We start from the raw sequence: 19,284 nt of genomic DNA, 5'->3' as shown, positions 1-19,284 counted from the left end.
ATGCTCTTTCCTCTACTTCCATACTACCACATTAATACAATCACTTATCCTGTCTCACCAACATTACTTTGTCAGCCACCTTGCTGACCTCATTGCCCCCTGTCTCTGACCTCTCCAATCCATACTTCATTCTGCTGCCTGGATCATTTTTCTACAAAAACATTCAGGACATGTTTTCTCACTCCCCCAAAAGCTCCAGTGGTTGCCCATCCACCTCCACTCAATAAAAAAACTCCTCACCATTGGCTTTAAAGAACTCAATCACCTTGCCCCCTCCTACTGCATCTCACTACTCTCCTACTACAACCTAATCCACAGACTTAGTTTTCCTAATGATAACCTTCTCACGGTACTTCCATCTTGTCTACCTTGCCACCAACCCCTCACCCATGTGCTGCCTCTGGCCTGGAATGACCATCCTCCTCAAATCTGATAGACAATTATTCTCGTCTCCTTCAAAGTCTTATTGAAGGCATATCTCCTCCAAGAGGCCTCATCCTGACTTGTTCCCCTTTTTCATCCCCCGCCACCATGAGCCCCACAGCACTTATGTACATATCTTTAATTCATGTATTTATATTAATGTCTGTCTCCACCTCTAAACTCTAATTTCATTGTAGGCAGGGAATGTGTCTGTTTATTTTTATACTGTACCACCCAAATGCATAGTACAGTGCTCTGCACACAGTAAGCACTTAATTAATACGACTGAATGAACTGCTTCAATGTTAAAAAGAAATTTTCAATATCAACTAGTACACCTAGTTGTAACTGCAGGTTACACTCAAGTTCATTGCGCAGTCTTCCCCTGCCCCATTCCCCACCGAAGTATGGATATCAGGACTCTTTTAACACCTGGCCTGAGCAGGAGATGATTTGGTCTTACCAATTCTAAGTCTTTGAAAATTTTATCATAGTGTATTATCAATATTTTATACTGTTCTCTGGAGGCTGACAATGCAAATGGCTGTTTAAAATATGCATCGAGACCTGAGGCAAGGCAATTTTCCAATTTTTCTATTAATGGATGAATATATTAACATCTCTAAATGCTAAACCAAGCTCCCACCAAAAGATCACAATGAAAAAGACTTACATTTTAACATAAACATTGATGTACAAGTTGTCAGTCCTCTCCTGGGACAAAATAAGGCAATTTAACAGTGCACTTCTTTTCAAAAGGGCCTAAAACCATTCCTTTAACTTTCAGTAAGCTTGAAACCACCTACTTTCACAATTGACTATCACTAATTGGCTCCTCTGTGTATTTTGTAACAGATTGTTATTGCTCAAGGACTTAATCTTTTCCAGCTGTTCCATAATTCTATGTATTTTATACCACAGCAGGTATGATTACACTTTCCAAAATATCAGGAACTCATAGTTCAGATAGAACCGAACAGCAATCAAGGTAATGCAAATGATGCTGGCATGATATGGAAGCTCTAGTATATACCAATCTCAGAGTTGAACCAACTAACCTACACCCAGGGTACAAGGAAAACAAATGTATAAATTAAGGCTACACACCTAAGTACTATGGGGCTGAGGATACAGTGAATATCAGGTGCTTAAAGGCAACAGATACAAGTTTATAGGCAATGCAGGAGGGTAAGGGAGTAGAGGAAAAGACGGCTTAATAGGGGAAGGCATCTAGGAGGAGATTTTATTTTAATAAGGCTTTAAAGATTGTTGTCACTGTTTCCTTGTTACCAAACAATAGCAAGCAGAGATGACAGAATACAAGATATTAAAAATATATTTTAAGAGATCATTTACTAGCAGAATTTTCCTTCCACTTAACAGGTTATCCCAAGAAAGAGCTGAACTTGGGGACTGAAGAAAGATTTAAATGATATAGCATGAACATAAACATTGGAGAGAGCGGCGGCTGAAGGCATGAATGCCAGAGGGGCTTCCAGCCAATTTCTAAGGCCCATTCATATCATGAACATCACTGCACACATCTCAGAGGACATAACCTTTTTCTGCTGACCGAAATTGATGACAAATGGAACTATCAACATTTTTTTTAATGGAGAAATTGAGTTGCAAAAAGGTTAAAGTGACATGACCTAAGTTTACATATTGCAACTATGCTGTCGATTTGCCTCCAACCCACAGAGATTCCAATGGAGTTTCTTTCAGAACACCCCACCTCCATCTACAATCGTTCTGGTAGGGTATCCATAGAGTTTCCTTGGTAAAAATATGGAAATGGTTTACCATTACCTCCTTATGTGCAGTAAACCTGAGTCTCCACACTTGACTCTCTCCCAAGCTGCTGCTGCTCAGCACAGGTGAGTTTTGACTTGTAGCAGATTGCCTTCCACTCACTAGCCACTGCCCAAGGTAGGAATGGAATGGATACTCCTCTGCTTGACTTTCTTTCCTTTAGTAAAGACTGGCTCTCTAAGTGCGACTCTGAGAGTTTATTGCAAGTCATCTAAGCTAAATTTCCACAAAAGGGTTGTTCCATCACCCTGTTTTCTATTGAGTAAACAAAATGTCTTGAATGTTTCCCAAGGGTAGTGATGAAATACAGCACTTTTGGTCTTTCTTACCCCTTAACTCCCCTTTCCCCCAATCCGCTGTGTATAGTGCCGTCTAAAATCTCATCTTTTCTCTTACTTGAAGCCTTCCAAAATACCCACCTATTCCAAATATGCTTCCCCAATTCACTACAGTAATAGTACCCATATTTATTGAACATCTACTACATGCAATGCACTGTACTAAATGTTTAGAAAGTACAAAACAAGGATGTGACACATTCCTTAAAAATAAAGAGTTTACAGTCTCATGGGAGAGACCCACATAGAAGTATTTACAAACAGAGTAATCAAATTTAAATTAGTGAGTGTACAATTGGCTAAAGGTATGTAAATAAGTCCTGAGGATGGATATAACTAAGTGATGCCATAAGTGCTAGAGCTGACCGATGGCTTTATATGACTTAAGATGCTGGAAATTAATAGGGAAGGACTGTGGCCTGTGGAATTGAGGCAAGAGGGAACTCAAAGCTGCAAAGAATGGAACAAATGAGGGGTTGGAAGCAGAAGTGTTGGGAGTTAGATTAATTTAAGAGAAATACAGTGAGTTGGTGGGTGGGTAACCTGCAAAGAGAGCAGACTTGTAAGGTGAGTGAGTTGGTGAAGAATTCTGAATCAATCAATGCTTTTTATTGAGCTTTTACAGTGGGCAGAGCACTATCTGAAGCATGTGAAGAGTTTTTCCTTGATGCAGAGGGAGCCTAGGAGCCAATAAAGGCATTTTGCAAATTGGAGAGTTGTGTGCCACAAGATGGCCAAGGAAGATGATCTGTGCAGCAGAATGCAGTAGTGACTGGAAAAGGCAGAGGCTGGAGGCATGAATACTAGAGGAGCTGTGCCAGTCTAATGCCCACTCTTATCATTGTTTTCATTTATCCCTCAACTTGGACTCACGCATATAAATAGATGATGTTTATTTAAATAAAGTAGTCATTGGGACCTGTGGATTTTTTGTTTGTGGTTTCACCTTCATGGTCGGCTGTGACCATACTCCTGGTCATGGAGGGCCCCAGCTCTGCTCCCCAAACATCTTTCATGTTTAAAGTTATTTATATACCAGAAAGCCTGTAATTGGGCTTGCTGCTTATGATCAGGAACTTGTTTAAATTACAAATCTTTATAAATCAATCATATTTATTGAGCGCTTACTGTGTTCAGAGCCGTGTACTGATAGGGAGAATATATGCTAATAGATTTGATAGCCATGTTCCCTGCCCACAAACCGTTCTACTAGTACAAATGTTGGAAAAATCATTCCTATTGACATTACAGCTTGTCAGAGCAGGATGGATAATTGTCAAAACTATGAAATTTTTCAAGTAAAGCAGAGGAGCTGCAAAAATAGAATAAAAATACTAGAGATGATTCTTCACAACTGCATGTAACTTAATCAACAGTAGTATATTATTTGAAATGGTTGTTTTACGAAGTCTTTTTTAAATTTCAGAACATGGCCAACAGAACCAAATCTAGAAACTTACAGAAAAAAGAAACAATTCCATTTTATGACTATCATCATATAAACTTAGATGTTTTTTATTATATACATTTTGGTTCAAAACCTTTAGGAATTACTCAAAAGATCAAATATTTAAATATTTACAAATATTATTATTCACTCAAAGGGCAAAATAAATTAGAAAACAACCACATGACCTCTAAAGTCTTATCTGATGCCAAAGTTTGCATTTGCCTATCCACATTTACCAAACTCATTTCCTCCCCTTCTAAAGGCTTCTGACCCACTGCTTTCAACATTGCAAAGCTAAAAACATACACGCATCTGCCTGCAACAAATGCACTTAAGAATTTCCCCACGCAACACAAATTCCCAGGACAACGAACCCAAAAGGGAAGTAAGGAGGGACAGCAGAAACAATCTGTTCTGGAAAATTATCCATAAATGAATGAATACGCTACAATTTTGAGTGTTTCTACACTGACAATATATTTGCAGGTAAGAGCCCTATACTTCTTACTCATACCCATATCTAAAAATCAATAGTACATGGATTTGGGAAACTCACGCATCTCCAGAATGCCGAGGTCAGGCCACCCAGAACACATCAGGTCCACCCCTAATGCTGGCTGGAGTAGGACAGGGCGAGACACAGCATTAGGGTTCTGGCCATTCTCATCCTATCACAGGACTGAGTCATGCCTCCCAATCTCAGTGTCACTTATTCATCCTGTCCTGCCATGCTGGAGCAGGGGAAGGGAAGGCTGAAATGGTAGCACTGCCTTCTGAACTCTTAGAACACTGGCAAGGTTGTGGCTGTTGTTAGCATCACACTCCCTGCCTGAGTACTCAACAGTCCAAAAACAGCTTCGTTCCCTTCAGTGGTCTATTGTTAGTTTTGTACTTACATTTTATGTTTTGTTCTTATTGATGTCCTTCCATTTTTATGTTGCTTTGTCTATTTTTAATGGTATTTTTTAGTACAACCTGGCACATCATAAATGCTTAACAAATACTACAGTTATTATTATTAGTCATAATTGCTAAACATTTACCAAGTTTTGAGCATTGTTCTAAGTACTGGTGTAGATAAAATACAAACACAGTAGGTAAAATACTAGACACAGTCCTTGTGCCATATGATGTTCACAGTGTAAGAGTCAGGGAGAATAGAATTAAATCTCTTCCCACAAGTGAGTTGCTCAAGATCCTGAGGACCAGGATGTTGATGTTGAGTTTATCCTGCAAGGTACTCTTTCCCCAAAATTAGTGCAGTGCTTTGCACACAGTGCTCAATCACTGGAAATTACTGAGCGCTTCTGTGCATAGATCACCTTGTCATTTACTTCACTGATAAAACTGAAACCATTAGGCACAAATTCCCTAAAAATTTCCCCTCACCTCTTCAGTCCATGATCCATCCAACTCCCAAATACATGCTCTCATTCTTCCCGGCTGTCTCCCAAATGGAGATCCCTTATCTTCTTTGAAAATCTATCCTTTCCACCTTTGCCTCCACACCAAGCCCTTCATCACTCATTATTTAAACACTTGCTCCCACCATTCTACCCTTCCCCACTGCTGTTGTTAACCACTCACACTCCAAATGGCTCCTTCCCCTCTGCTTTCAAACACACTCATGTATGTCTTCTCCTAAAAAAAAAAAAAAAAAAACCTCCCTCATTCCCACAGCCCCTTCTACCTATCATACCATCTTCCCTTGCACCATTCCTGTTCAAACTCCTGGAACAAATTTATTCACACCATCTCCACTTCTTCTCTCCCAACTCCCTTCTCAATCCCGTACAATCTAACTTCTGCCTCCTGCACTCCATTCAACTTCCTCTCTCCAAAGTCACCGATGACCTCCTTTTACTCAAATCCAAAGGTCTCTATTCCATTCTAATTCCAGACTTCTCAGCTGCCTTTGGCATGTTGAATCACATCTTTTTCATGGAAACACTATCACCCTTTAGACTAAAACTGTTCTCTTTCTGGTTCTCCTCATACTTCTCCAGCTGCTCCTTTTTGGTCCCTTTAGCTGGCTCCTCTTCTGCCTCCCACCCTCTAATTGTGGGGGTCTCTCAAGGCTCAATTCTCAATCTCATACCAGTTTCCATTCATAACCACTCCCTTGGAGAGCTCATCTGATCTCTTGGCTAGCACTAACATCTCTAAAACAGTGAAACCCAAACCTACATCTCCAACCTCAACATAATCTCAAACTCAACGTCTCCACAGCTGAATTTCTCACCTTTCCTCACATACATAGTTTTCCTGTCACTGACTTTTCTTTCATTGTTGACAGCGCCACTATCCATCTTGTTTTACAAGCCGGCAACCTTGGTATTATACTGGATTCTCCTTCAACTTGCATATCCTGTCAATCACTAAATCTTATCAGTTCTAACTCCACCACATCTCCAGAATTTGCTTCTCCTTCCCCTTGTACACTGCAACCACATTGGCTCAAACTCTGATTGACTGACTCAGAGAAGATTTCTCCATTGTCAAATCCCTATTAAAAACTTATCTTCTCCAGGAAATCTTCCCTGACTAAATTCTCATCCTATTTTAATTCCCTATTTAATTCCCTGTACTTAGTCCTATTTCCTAATTATTCAGGTACTCACTCCTTCTATAAGCCAACCACAGTGAGAAGCAGCGTGGCTCAGTGGAAAGAGCCCGGGCTTGGGAGTCAGAGGTCATGAGTTCGAATCCCACTCGGCCGCTTGTCAGCTGTGTGACTGTGGGCAAGTCACTTAACTTCTCTGTGTCTCAGTTACCTCATCTGTAAAATGGGGATTAACTGTGAGCCTCACGTGGGACAACCCGATTACCCTGTATCTACCCCAGCACTTAGAACAGTGCTCTGCACATAGTAAGTGCTTAACAAATACCAACATTATTATTATTATTATCATTACCGTTCCTTACTACTAGACTGTAAGATCATTGAGGGCAAGGATCATATAATAATTGTGGTATTTGTTAAGTGTTTATTATGCACCAGGTACTGTACTAAGCGCTGGGATGGATGGATACAAGCAAATTGGGTTGGACAAAGTCCATGCGTCACATGGGGATCACTGTCTTAATCCCCATTTTACAGATGTGGTAACAGAGGCCCAGGGAAGTGAAGTGACTTACCCAAGGTCACAGAGCAGATAAGTGGAGAAACTGGGAGTAGAACCTACGTCCTTCTGACTCCCTGACCCGTGCTCTCTCCATTAGGCCATGCTGCTTCTCTAAAGTGCTTCTCTAATATCTTCCAACTCTATGGTACTATTTCAAGTCCTTAATGTAGGGGCTGCTCTAAGTAAGCATTCAATAAATACCATTGCTCGATGGCAGGTACTTAACATTCCGGATTTTTTTTTTCCAAATTGCAACTTTTTTTCAATTTATTTTTCACTGCATAAATTTTACCCATTCACTTCAAAGAATCTGTGATTATTTTCCAAGATGATGCAGGCATTATTTCACTATTTTTTGTTGAGAAATCTTAAATTCTGAAATACCCCAAATAAATAATAATAATAATGTTGATATTTGTTAAGCGCTATGTGCCGAGCACTGTTCTAAGCACTGGGGTAGATACAGAGTAATCAGGTTGCCCCAGTCTTAATCCCTATTTTACAGATGAGGTAACTGAGGCACAGAGAAGTTCAGTGACTTGCCCAAAGTCACACAGCTGACAGGTGGCAGAGCTGGGATTAGAACCTATGACCCCTGGTTCCTAAATCCATGCTCTTTCCACTGAGCCACGCCACTTCTAAATAAACAGTTCTTCAAATGATGCATTGATCTGTTTAACAATAATTGTACATTAAAATTTGATTTTAGAAGCCATGAAGAGAAATAGATCCCCAAAATTCTAATTCAGCCTGTATCTTCTAAACAGTATTCAGAGGGGATCCTGGCCAAGGAAACTGCTCATCATTGTAAATACTAAATAATAAAAACAAAACATAAAGTATCCATTTGGAGTTAGCTGCAGAAGATATATCAACATAGCACATATGTAGTGATTGTCAGAAAAAGAAGGCTTCAGGAAGATTGTGACACAGAGAGGGAGAAAAGAAAACAGCATCAAATAACACTGGTAACAAATACAACAGTATAAAGAAAGAGATTGTCAGTCAGGCATTGGTTTTATCAGAAAATACACATACAAATACACACTCTCTGCTGGCATCTCACTACTGACAGAGATAGCATCAACTCTGAACCTGAAAGACAGTCTCACTCTCTATCTCTCTACAACTTGTTCTTTTCTTCTAACGTATATATAATGTACAATATATATGTACTACAGTACATTATATAATATTCATTTATTCATTCAATTGTATTTATTGAGCACTTACTGTGTGCACAGCCCTACATTAAGCATTTGGGAAAGTACAATACAACAGTAAACAGACACATTCCCTGCCCACAGTGAGCTTATTATCTATGAGGGTGAGACAGGCATAAATACAAATAAATAAATTACAGATATATGCATAAGTGCTATTCAGGTGGGAACGGGGAAAAAAAAAAGGTAGCAAGTTGGAGTGACACAGAAGTGAGTGGGAGAAGAGGAAAGGGGGGACCTAGTCTGGGAAGGCGTCTTGGAGGATATGTGCCTTTAATAAGGCTTTGAAGTGGAGGAGAGTAATTGTAGGATTTGAAAAGGGACGGCATTACAGGCCAGAGGCAGGATGTGGGCCAGGGGTCGGTGGTGCTGAGATTGAGGTACAGTGAGACTGAGGTACAGTGAGATGGGTAGCACTAGAGGAGTGAAGTGTAAAGGCTGGGTTATAGAAGGAGACTAGTGAGGTGAGGTAAGAGGGGGCAAGGTGGGGGAGGGCTTTAAAGCCAATGGTGTGGAGTTTTTGTTTGATGCAGAGGTGGATGGGCAACCACTGGAATTTTTTGAGGAGTGGGGTGACATGTCCTGAATGTTTTTGTAGAAAAATGATCTGGGCCGCAGAGTGAAGAATGGACAGGAGTCAGGAGAGACAGGAGGCTGGAAGGTCAGCAAGGAGGCTGATGCAGTAATCCAGGCAAGATAGGATTAGTGATAGTATTAAAAGTAGTAACAATTTGGATGGAGAGGAAAGGGAAGATTTTAGCAATGCTGTGCAGATGGAACTGACAGGAGTTAGTGAAGGACTGAATATATGGGTTGAATGAGAGAGAGGAGTCAAGTATAATGCCAAGGTTATGGGCTTGTGAGACAGGAAGGATGGTGGTGCCATCTACAGTGATGTGAAAATCAGGAAAAGGACAGAGTTTGGCGGGAATGTAAGGAGTTCAGTTTTGGACATGTTAAGTTTGAGGTGACGAGAGGATATCCAAGTAGAGATGCCTCAAAAGCAAGAGGAAAAGCAAATCTTCAGAGAGGGAATTTACTGAGAATATACTGAGAGTTCAACTCCTCCCTACTGAGAGTTCACCTCTTCCAGGAGGCCTTCTAAGACTGAGCCCTCCCTCCCTCTCTGTTCCTCCTCCCCTCCCCATTGCCCCTACTCCCTCCCTCTACTCTACACCCTTCCCCTCCCCACAGCACTTGTATATATTTGTACATATTTATTGCTCTATTTATTTTATTAATAATGTGCATTTATCTATGGTTCTATTAAAGCTATTTTGATGGTAGTGATGCCTGGCTACTTGTTTTGTTTTGTTGTATGTCTCCCCTTCTAGTCTGTGAGTCCGTTGTTGGGTAGAGATTGTCTCTATCTGTTGCCAAATTGTACTTTCCAAGCGCTTAATACAGTGCTCTGTACACAGTAAGTGCTCAATAAATGATTGAATTAATGAATGAATGAGTGAATGAATGAATGAATGAGAGAGAACAGGCCTGGATCTATAGATTTGGATGTCATCCACATAGACATAGTAGTTGAAACCATGGGAGTGAATGAGTTTTTCAAGGGATTGTGGGTAGATGGACAATAGAAGGGGACCCAGAACTGATCCTTCAGGGACCCCCACAGTTAGGGAGTGGGAGGCAGAGGAGAAGCTTGTGAAGGAGACTGAGAAAGAACAACCAGAGACATAAGAGGAGAACCAGGAGTGGGCAGTGTCAGTGAAGCCAAGGCTGCATAATGTTCCCAGGAGAAGGGGTTGGCTCACAGTTTCGAAGGCAACTGAAAGGTCAAGAGGATTAGGATGAAGTAAAGACCATTGGATTCAGGCAAGAAAGAGATCATTGGTGACCTTTGAGAGGGTGGTTTTTGTGTGAAGGGTATGGAAGCCAGAGTGGTGGGGGTCAAAGAGAACACTGGAGGAGAGGAATTTGCAACAACAGATGGAGCCAACTTGCTCAAGGATTTTGGAGAGGAATAGTAGGAGGGAAATGAAATGATAAATGGAGGAGCTTTGTCTTCTAGACTGTGGGCAGGAATTGTCTCTGTTGCTGAATCTGTGCTTTCCAAGCACTTAGTACAGTGCTCTGCACACAGTAAGCACGCAATAAATGATCGAATGAATGAATGAAATTGGTCCATATTTTCACCTCCTGCTGAAATTCAAAATTGATCTTTTATCCAAAATGACCTAACATCTGTCAGAAAGTAGTCAGTAAATACCACTGACTGATTAGATTTCTTACAGATTCTCATTTTGGGCAGAGAATGTGTCTACGAACTCTTATAATGTTATATTGTGCTCTCCCAAGTGCCTAGTAGAGTGTTCTGCTCACAGTCTCAATCCCCCATTTTACAGATGAGGTAACTGCGGCACAGAAGAGGTAAGTCACTTGCCCAAAGTCATAAAACAGACAAGTGGCAGAGAAGGGAATAGAATCCATGATCTTCTGACTTCCAGGCCTGTGCTTTATCTACTGTGCCATGCTGGTCTTATATAGTAAGCACTTAACAAGTAACCTAAAAAGATACAAACAGAGGGGTAGATTGCACCATATTTACTAAAAAAATTGTCCCTCATTTTTCATAATTGTTATAGTATTAAAATGGGGTTGGGGCTATTACAGGTATCATATAAGATTAACTACAATCTCCTAATGGACAGGGCATGTATCTACCAACTCTGTCATATAGTATCTCCCAGTCACGTAGTACAGTGTTCTGCACATAGTAAGTGCTCCATAAATATAATTGATTGAGTGAATGAAATCTAGCTGTAGGGATGGAAGAGAAAAAAGAGGAAGGGAAAAGGAGAAAAGGAGGGGATTATGAAGTAGAAAGAAATAGAACTCTTGAGGCAGCATCTTGTTTCACTCTCCCAAGAGCTTCCCTATACCAGGCACTCAATGAATTAATCCTCACCACCAACCATTGTGTGTGCCACATTCTCATCCTTCAGCTGCTCCTCCTTTCTTGAGATAGCTCTCACCACTAACAATTTTATGTGGTATTAAAAATAATCTATTTCTCCCTCAAAAATTGGGGTTTGGCAATTACGAAAGGGAGGCGATTATGTGGGTAATTAGTAATAACTCCCCAGCCCATTATGTCTTATTTACACTCAATCAGTGGTATTTACTGAGCACTTATGGTATTAATTGAGCACTTATAGTCCAGAAGAGAGTAGTCCCAGTCTACAGGCTGCGGCATCTTTCACTTAAATATTCTCCTTTAGGGTATGTCAGGAAACCAAAGGAATGCATCAGAAATTAGAAGAGTGGAAATGCTTTTTCAAACTAAATCTCTTCTCTGACAACTTAGAACCACTTTCTAGTATTAACTTCTAGCCTTTAATCCCCTCTGTCTGATTATCCCATTAATTGGATTTCAGATTTTGTAAAGGTTTTTTAAGCATGCTTCTTATAGAGAGCAGAAGGACACAAAGGTAATGAAGATCAAGTATTCATTGGAAATACCCATTTTATAGGGAAGGGAGAATCATATGTGGGGAAGAATGAGGATATATCAATAAGCGAGGGAAAGGGAACGTATTAAGAAGACAGAAAGAATAGACAAGATAGTACTTTTGATTGAAGGGCCACAGAGAACAAAATACATTGATTCCAAGGTAAGACATAGTATTCCCTATCACAGCTAATCACATTGTGTTGTTCTCTGAAGTAACCCAGTGTTTCTTTGCTTGACCAAATAAAAATAAAAATAAATAAATGTTGGCATTTAAGCGCTTACTATGTGCAGAGCACTGTTCTAAGCGCTGGGGTAAACACAGGGGAATTAGGTTGTCAACCTAATTCCCCCATGGGGGGCTCACAGTCTTAATCCCCATTTTACAGATGAGAGAACTGAGGCACAGAGAAGTTAAGTGACTTGCCCACAGTCACACAGCTGACAAGTGGCAGAGCTGGGATTTGAACTCATGAGTCCTGACTCCAAAGCCCGTTCTCTTTCCACTGCGCCACGCTGCTTCTGCGCTACTGCGCCACGCTGACCAAAAGTAGGAGTTAAGTTTTTATTAACTTTTATTATTTTTTTCCAGCAATCCAGCTACTACATCCCAAACCATGGTAACTGGGTTAAGTGAGTCAGGGGTATTTGTCAGAGTAGCTCACATGAACAATGTAAGTAAATCAAAAGAAATATTCAACCTTGTTTTCTTTAATGTGGCTCAGTGGAAAGAGCACGGGCTTTGGAGTCAGCGGTCATGGGTTCGAATCCCAGCTCTGCCACTTGTCAGCTGTGTGACTGTGGGCAAGTCACTTCACTTCTCTATGCCTCAGTTACCTCATCGGTAAAATGGGGATTAAGACTGTGAGCCCCACGTGGGACAACGTGATTCCCCTGTGTCTACCCCAGTGCTTAGAACAGTGCTCTGCACATAGTAAGCGCTTAACAAATACCAACATTATTATTATTATTTAAGAGAACTCACAGTAACTAATTTATGATTCCTCCCATCCTTTAACTGTTGGAGTTCCTCAAGGGTCAGTTCTTGGCCCTCTTCTGTTCTCCATTTACACTCACTCCCTCGGTGAACTCATCCGCTCTCACGGCTTTGACTACCATCTCTACGCAGATGACACGCAGATCTACATCTCCGCCCCTGTCCTCTCCCCCTCCCTTCAGGCTCGCATCTCCTCCTGCCTCCGGGACGTCTCCACCTGGATGTCGGCCCGCCACCTAAAACTCAACATGAGCAAGACTGAGCTCCTCATCTTCCCTCCCAAACCCGGTCCTCTCCCAGACTTCTCTATTACCGTGGATGGCACGACCATCCTTCCCGTCCCGCAGGCCCGCAATCTCGGTGTCATCCTTGACTCGTCCCTCTCGTTCACCCCACACATCCTACCCATTACCAAGACCTGCCGGTTTCACCTCTACAATATCGCCAAGATCCGCCCTTTCCTCTCCACCCAAACGGCTACCTTACTGTTACAGGCTCTCGTTATATCCCGGCTAGACTACTGTGTCAGCCTTCTCTCTGACCTCCCTTCCTCCTCTCTCACCCCGCTCCGGTCTATTCTTCACTCCGCTGCCCGGCTCATCTTCCTGCAGAAACGATCTGGGCATGTCACTCCCCTTCTTAAACAACTCCAGTGGTTGCCTATCGACCTCCGCTCCAAACAAAAACTCCTCACTCTAGGATTCAAGGCTCTCCATCACCTTGCCCCTTCCTACCTCTCCTCCCTTCTCTCTTTCTACCGCCCACCCCGCACGCTCCGCTCCTCTGCCGCCCACCTCCTCACCGTCCCTCGGTCTCGCCTATCCCGCCGTCGACCCCTGGGTCACGTCCTCCCGCGGTCCTGGAACGCCCTCCCTCCTCACCTCCGCCAAACCGATTCTCTTTCCCTCTTCAAAACCCTACTTAAAAATCACCTCCTCCAAGAGGCGTTCCCAGACTGAGCTCCTCGTCCCCCTCTACTCCCTCTGCCATCCCCCCTTTACCTCTCCGCAGCTAAAGCCTCATTTTCCCCTTTTCCCTCTGCTCCTCCACCTCTCCCTTCCTATCCCCACAGCACTGTACTCGTCCGCTCAACTGTATATATTTTCGTTACCCTATTTATTTTGTTAATGAATTGTACATCACCTTGATTCTATTTAGTTGCCATTGTTTTTACGAGATTTCTTCCCCTTGACGCTGTTTAGTGCCATTGTTCTTGTCTGTCCGTCTCCCCCGATTAGACTGTAAGCCCGTCAAACGGCAGGGACCGTCTCTATCTGTTGCCGACTTGTTCATCCCAAGCGCTTAGTACAGTGCTCTGCACATAGTAAGCGCTCAATAAATACTATTGAATGAATGAATGATTCTAAATCCAATGTAGTATACTTGTATCTTTGCTAAAATTCCTTGAAGACACTGAGTTATTTGAAAAGAACTTGAGTACCATGTTTTATTTTTCACTTAAGTTATAAATAAATAGACCTAGAGAATAAATACCTTTAGGTTTCCAGTTTAAATCCAGTGTTAACCATGGGTATACTGTTCTTTGATATCCATTGGGAATTAAAACTCTACCAGTCAATCAGTGGTATTTATTGAGTGCTTTCTGTGTGCAGAGCAGGTGCAGAGCAGTTTACTATGCCCTTGGGAGAGTACAATATAACAAAGTTGGTAGATATGTTCCCACCTACTTTCATCCGACCCCATGGTAAAGAAGTTGCTTTTGAAACCTTGTAAAGGCAGTGAAGATGGTGACGAAATTATGTGTAATTCCCCTCTGTTCACTCATGAAAGGCAGAAGTTTCTTCAGGGACTTCCAGTACCCTAAACAGTTAAGTTACTATGCATCTTCGCACAAGAATATCTCTGCAAAACTGGTCTGTTTTTCAACAGAATTTCTCCTAATTCAAGAGCAGAAATCTGTTGAAAAAGTGACTATTTATATGACTAGTATTTTTGGCTGCAGCTTTTCTATAAAAAAACTGTCTAAACATGTTATATTTACAAATTTAATTTAGTTTTGTTTATCGATCTCCATTGCAGTAATAAGTGCTCCTTTAAAATTGAAGATAGTTCAGTCGTTTATACAAAGTTTGAATAGCTGCAGCAATAGAAAGTCATTTTTTCAAAGGGATGATTAAACTTTCTTTTTAAAATGCTCTCCAAGAACTGTGGAGCTTGCACATGCATAACCCTGCCCCTCCACTGTTTCTCAGCCACTGGTTGGAGGGCAAATGCAATTCATTAAAACAGGAAGTTGGTTAGGCAGAAAATATCAGTATATTCATTCATTCATTCAACAGTATTTACTGAGTGCTTACTATGTGCAGAGGACTGTACTAAGCACTTAGAATGTACAATTCGGCAACAGATAGAGACAATCCCTGCCCAGTGACAGTCTCACAGTCTAAACGGGGGAGACAGCAAAGCAAAACAGACCAAAACAAAAACAAGACAACATCATCAAGATAAATAGAATCAAGAAGATATTCATGAGATGTTGGTTAAATTCAAATTTGAAGAGTCTGCAATGGGTTGATTAAGGAAAAGTTAGATATGCAATGGGGATACTGGAGAGAGAAACCATTGAACAGTTCCCCTGGCACCCTACTGGAAACAGGATTCAGGGCCAGATGAAAAATTTGCTTGACTCATCAATGACATTTCATCTCCTGACTGGCTTAAGAAGCAGAGAAGTGACTTGGCCCAGATAGAGCCCTATTGGGGACAGGGATTTTGTCCAATCTGATTGTCTTGTACCTACCAGCATTAAGTACAGTGTTTGACAAATACTAGAAACTTCACAAATACCACTCATCATTATTACTATTGGAAAGACCAAAGAACTTGGAGTTAGGAGTCCTAGTTCTGATTCCTGCTGCAACAAATCCTACTACTACAACTACTAATGATATTTGTTAAGCACTTAGCATGTGCCAAGAACTGTTTAGATACAAGATAATCGGGTTGGACATAAGCCCTGTTCCAAAAGGGCCTCATAGACTAAGGGGGATGGAGAACAAGTATTTAATCCCCAACTGACAGATGAAGAAATTGAGGCATGAAGAAGTTGAGAAACCTGTCCAAAGTGGAAGAGTCAGAATTAGAACGCAGGTCCTCTGCTTCCTGGGCCCACGCTTTTTTCATTTTTTATGGTCTTTGTTAAGTGCTTACTATATGCTAGACACTGGGGTAAGCACTGGGGTAGATACAAGCTAATCAGATGGACACAGTCTATTTCCCATGTGAAGCTCACAGTCTTAATCCCCATTTTCCAGGTGAGGTAACAGGACCAGGGAGTTAAGTGATTTATCCAAGGCCCAAGCAGGCAAGTGGTGGAGCTGGGATTAGAACCTAAGTCCTTTTGATTTCCAGGCCTGTGTTGTATCCACTAGATCACGCTGCTTTTTTTTCCACCAGGTCATGTTGCTTTTTATTCATTATTATGGCATTTGTTAAGCACTTTCTATGTAGCAAGCACCATTCTGGGGGTGGATACAAGTTAATACAGTTGGACACAATCCCTGCCCCTTATGGGGCTCACAGGAAGAACACACTAATCAAATCCCCATTTAACAGATGAGGACACTGGGGCACAGGAAAATTATATGATGTGCCAAATATCACACAGCAGGGATTAAATATCAGACAGCTGACTTCCAAGCCCACGCTCTTTCAAGTAAATCACGCTGCTTCTAGGCCTTTGACTAGCCACTAAAACAGGCTTTGGTAGGGTGAGAAAGTGAACCCAACCAGCCACTAAAGAATAATAATAATTGTGGTATGAGTTAAGCTTCTACTATATGTTAAGCACTGTACTAAGCTGTGGGTAAACACAAGACAATCAGGTAAGACACAGTCCCTGTCCCATCTATGGCTCACAGTCTAAGTTGGAAGGAGGATAGGTATTGACTATCCATTTGTAGATGAGAGAAATGGGGCACAGAGAAGTTAAGTGGCTTGACCAAGGCCACACAGCAGGCAAGTGCCAGAGACTGGATTAGAACTCGTGTATTCTACTCCCAATCAATTAACCAATCAATCATTCATACTTATTGAACACTGTGTGCAGAGCATTGTACTAAGTACTTGGAAGAGTACAATATAGCAGAGTTGGGAGGTACATTCCCTGCACACAACAAGCTTACGGTCTAGAGGACTATGCTCTTTTCACTACAGCAAAAGAAGGCTGCAGATATTCCACTCAGAAGCTCTAGGCATAATAAAAGTGGGAGAGGTGTGGCTATGGCTTCTGTAGACCACAAAGGCAGTAAACACAGTATCTGGAGGCAATAGTGAGCTGCAGGGCCCCTCCCCAGACCTAGCCGGGCCCCTCATCACCATTTCATTACTTTCTCTTATTTTAGAGCTAAATTCAGATCAGTTCTGACCATTTCCAGCACTGAATGGAAGTGACTTTCAGATGGTAGACACATGGCAGACGAGGAGAAAAGTAAATGGACGATTTTTTTTCCCATTCTATAGGGCTGGATTTTAAAGCAGAGATATTTTTGGTTTGGGGACAGTGCAATGTGTTTTGCATGTTTTTGCATTTTTTTTTTCTTTGGTTGAAAAGAAATTTAACTTTATAAATGAGTCAAAACACATAAAAAACAGCTTTCAACCAAGAATCCTCCTTTGTAAGACTACAGAAATATGAATAGTTTAGACAGATATTTCAATCGAAAAATAAACTTCTAGGTATTTTTAAGAACATATCCAAAGTGACAGATTATTAATATCTGACTTCAAATCTGCCTAAAGGTCATGTAACTTGTTTAAGTGACCCCCAAAGTGGAAATTTAACTGAAAATTTGTTTTTTTTAATATAAAAAATGGTTGATAGAAGAAAAGATGAACAAATGCTTTGGAGGCTTCTAAATAAACTAACTGCTGTTTCTGCTTTTAATCAAATTGATTTTCCCAAATGACCTGAATGTGTGGAGACATCTTCTAGATTCATTCCATATATTATCAATTCAAACAATTAAGGTAGGCACAAACAGAATCCTGCTAGAATAAACATAAATTTTTGTTTAAATATGATTTCAAATGATTTAATGTAGTATGTTGTATTTCATTTTCAAAGCACATGGGAAGGATGCCCTTGAGTGATACTATACCCTATACTTAGCTTTATCGATTAAGTCATAGGACTTAGGCAAAAGTACTATTCTTCTTATTGAACATTCAGTAGGTTTTACTTTCAAAAAAGACATGTTGTTCTTTTTAAAAAGAAATCTATATTTGAAAATGAACTTATAACATTATCCTTGAAAAGTAGAGCACAACCAAGGCCAGAGTCCTAAATTTTAGGTGAAAAATACAACTGCTTGAATTAAACCAGTTTTTACATTGTGTGTCATACTTTCACCTGATAGCATAATTAAGAGAAGAAATTAAGACCGGAAAAAACATGCCATATCACAAAGCAAGAATGTGGAAATAAGATGTGCATTGCTTCTTTGCAACTAGTATAATAATAATCTCTTACCTTTTTCACTGACACTTTCGCTTTCTATTTCCACATCTTCACAGCTAGTGTACTCAGGTGTTGATGCTCCTTCTTCCTCTGAGCTGCTAACTGACATCTGCCTTTTTTTACCACCTCTCTTAGATCTATGGGGCTTGGGTGGAGATGGCCGAACTGATTCAGACTGGTCAGAACTAAGGGAGTCATTCCTCAGCATTGTTTCCATTTTCTCCCGTTTTGCTTTCCTGACAAGAATAGCAGAGCTAGGATCTAGGCGACTCTGTTTTTTCAAAGACTCCTGACTCTTAGACTCTAGGTGTTCTGAAGGAGCGGGACCGTGCCTAGGAGCTGGTGGGCTATGATTAGTTAATTGTTTGGAAACAGAAATTCTAACATCCCCAGTTCTTTCAGTGGAATATGACCTCTGTGTTTCCAGAGACTTTCGATCCTGAGGTCCTGGTACCTGGGAATGTTTCCCTAATTTATTCTCCGGGGCTTCTGCTGCTTCCATCTCCGTGTGTGGTAGGGAGACATCACTGTGCCTCCTTTCGTGCCTTGCTTTGGAAACCGTGGCATGCATGCGCATCTGTTGTTCCTCGGGATGCGGTTTGACAGGATATCTCGCTAAATTGGGGTCACTGCGGTACCTCGTTTGGTATTCCTCTTCTTTTCTTTGTTTCTCATCATCTCCACCCTTGCCTTTATCGCGTTTTTCTGGCACGTCTTGGGATCTCCCTTTTTCTAGTCTTCTCGTTTCCCGCCTTTCTTTACGTTCCCTCTCATCCAATGGTGCCTCCCCTTGCTGAAGAGAGGATTTTGGCACCCGCTTCCGCTCACTTTTCAGGGCTCCTTTGCCATTCTGCTCAGAACCCACTGCAGTCTTCTTCCTACTGTAAACAGAGAGAAGTACCACAATGAGCCCAACAATAAAATGAAACAACAGTAAAAATACACAATTCTTCTGCAGACCTGAAAGACTAGTT

General features: G+C 41.2%; 1 protein-coding gene across 23 annotated transcripts in view; it reads right to left on the bottom strand.

The window, feature by feature from the left end:
- Positions 1–19,284, bottom strand: part of RIMS1 (regulating synaptic membrane exocytosis 1) — a 531,371-nt gene that overhangs the window by 267,984 nt on the left and 244,103 nt on the right. For all 23 annotated transcript variants that reach the window (XM_029064002.2, XM_029063826.2, XM_039912344.1 and 20 more), the window contains one exon: positions 18,323–19,191. In XM_029064002.2, coding sequence (XP_028919835.1) covers positions 18,323–19,191 — 869 coding nt within the window. The remainder of the gene's footprint in view (positions 1–18,322; positions 19,192–19,284) is intronic.

This window comes from Ornithorhynchus anatinus, chromosome 1 (assembly GCF_004115215.2).
Source record: "Ornithorhynchus anatinus isolate Pmale09 chromosome 1, mOrnAna1.pri.v4, whole genome shotgun sequence".
Lineage (NCBI taxonomy): Eukaryota > Metazoa > Chordata > Mammalia > Monotremata > Ornithorhynchidae > Ornithorhynchus > Ornithorhynchus anatinus.
Note: the sequence above shows the minus strand (reverse complement) of the source record. Positions and strands in the feature narration are given on the sequence as shown.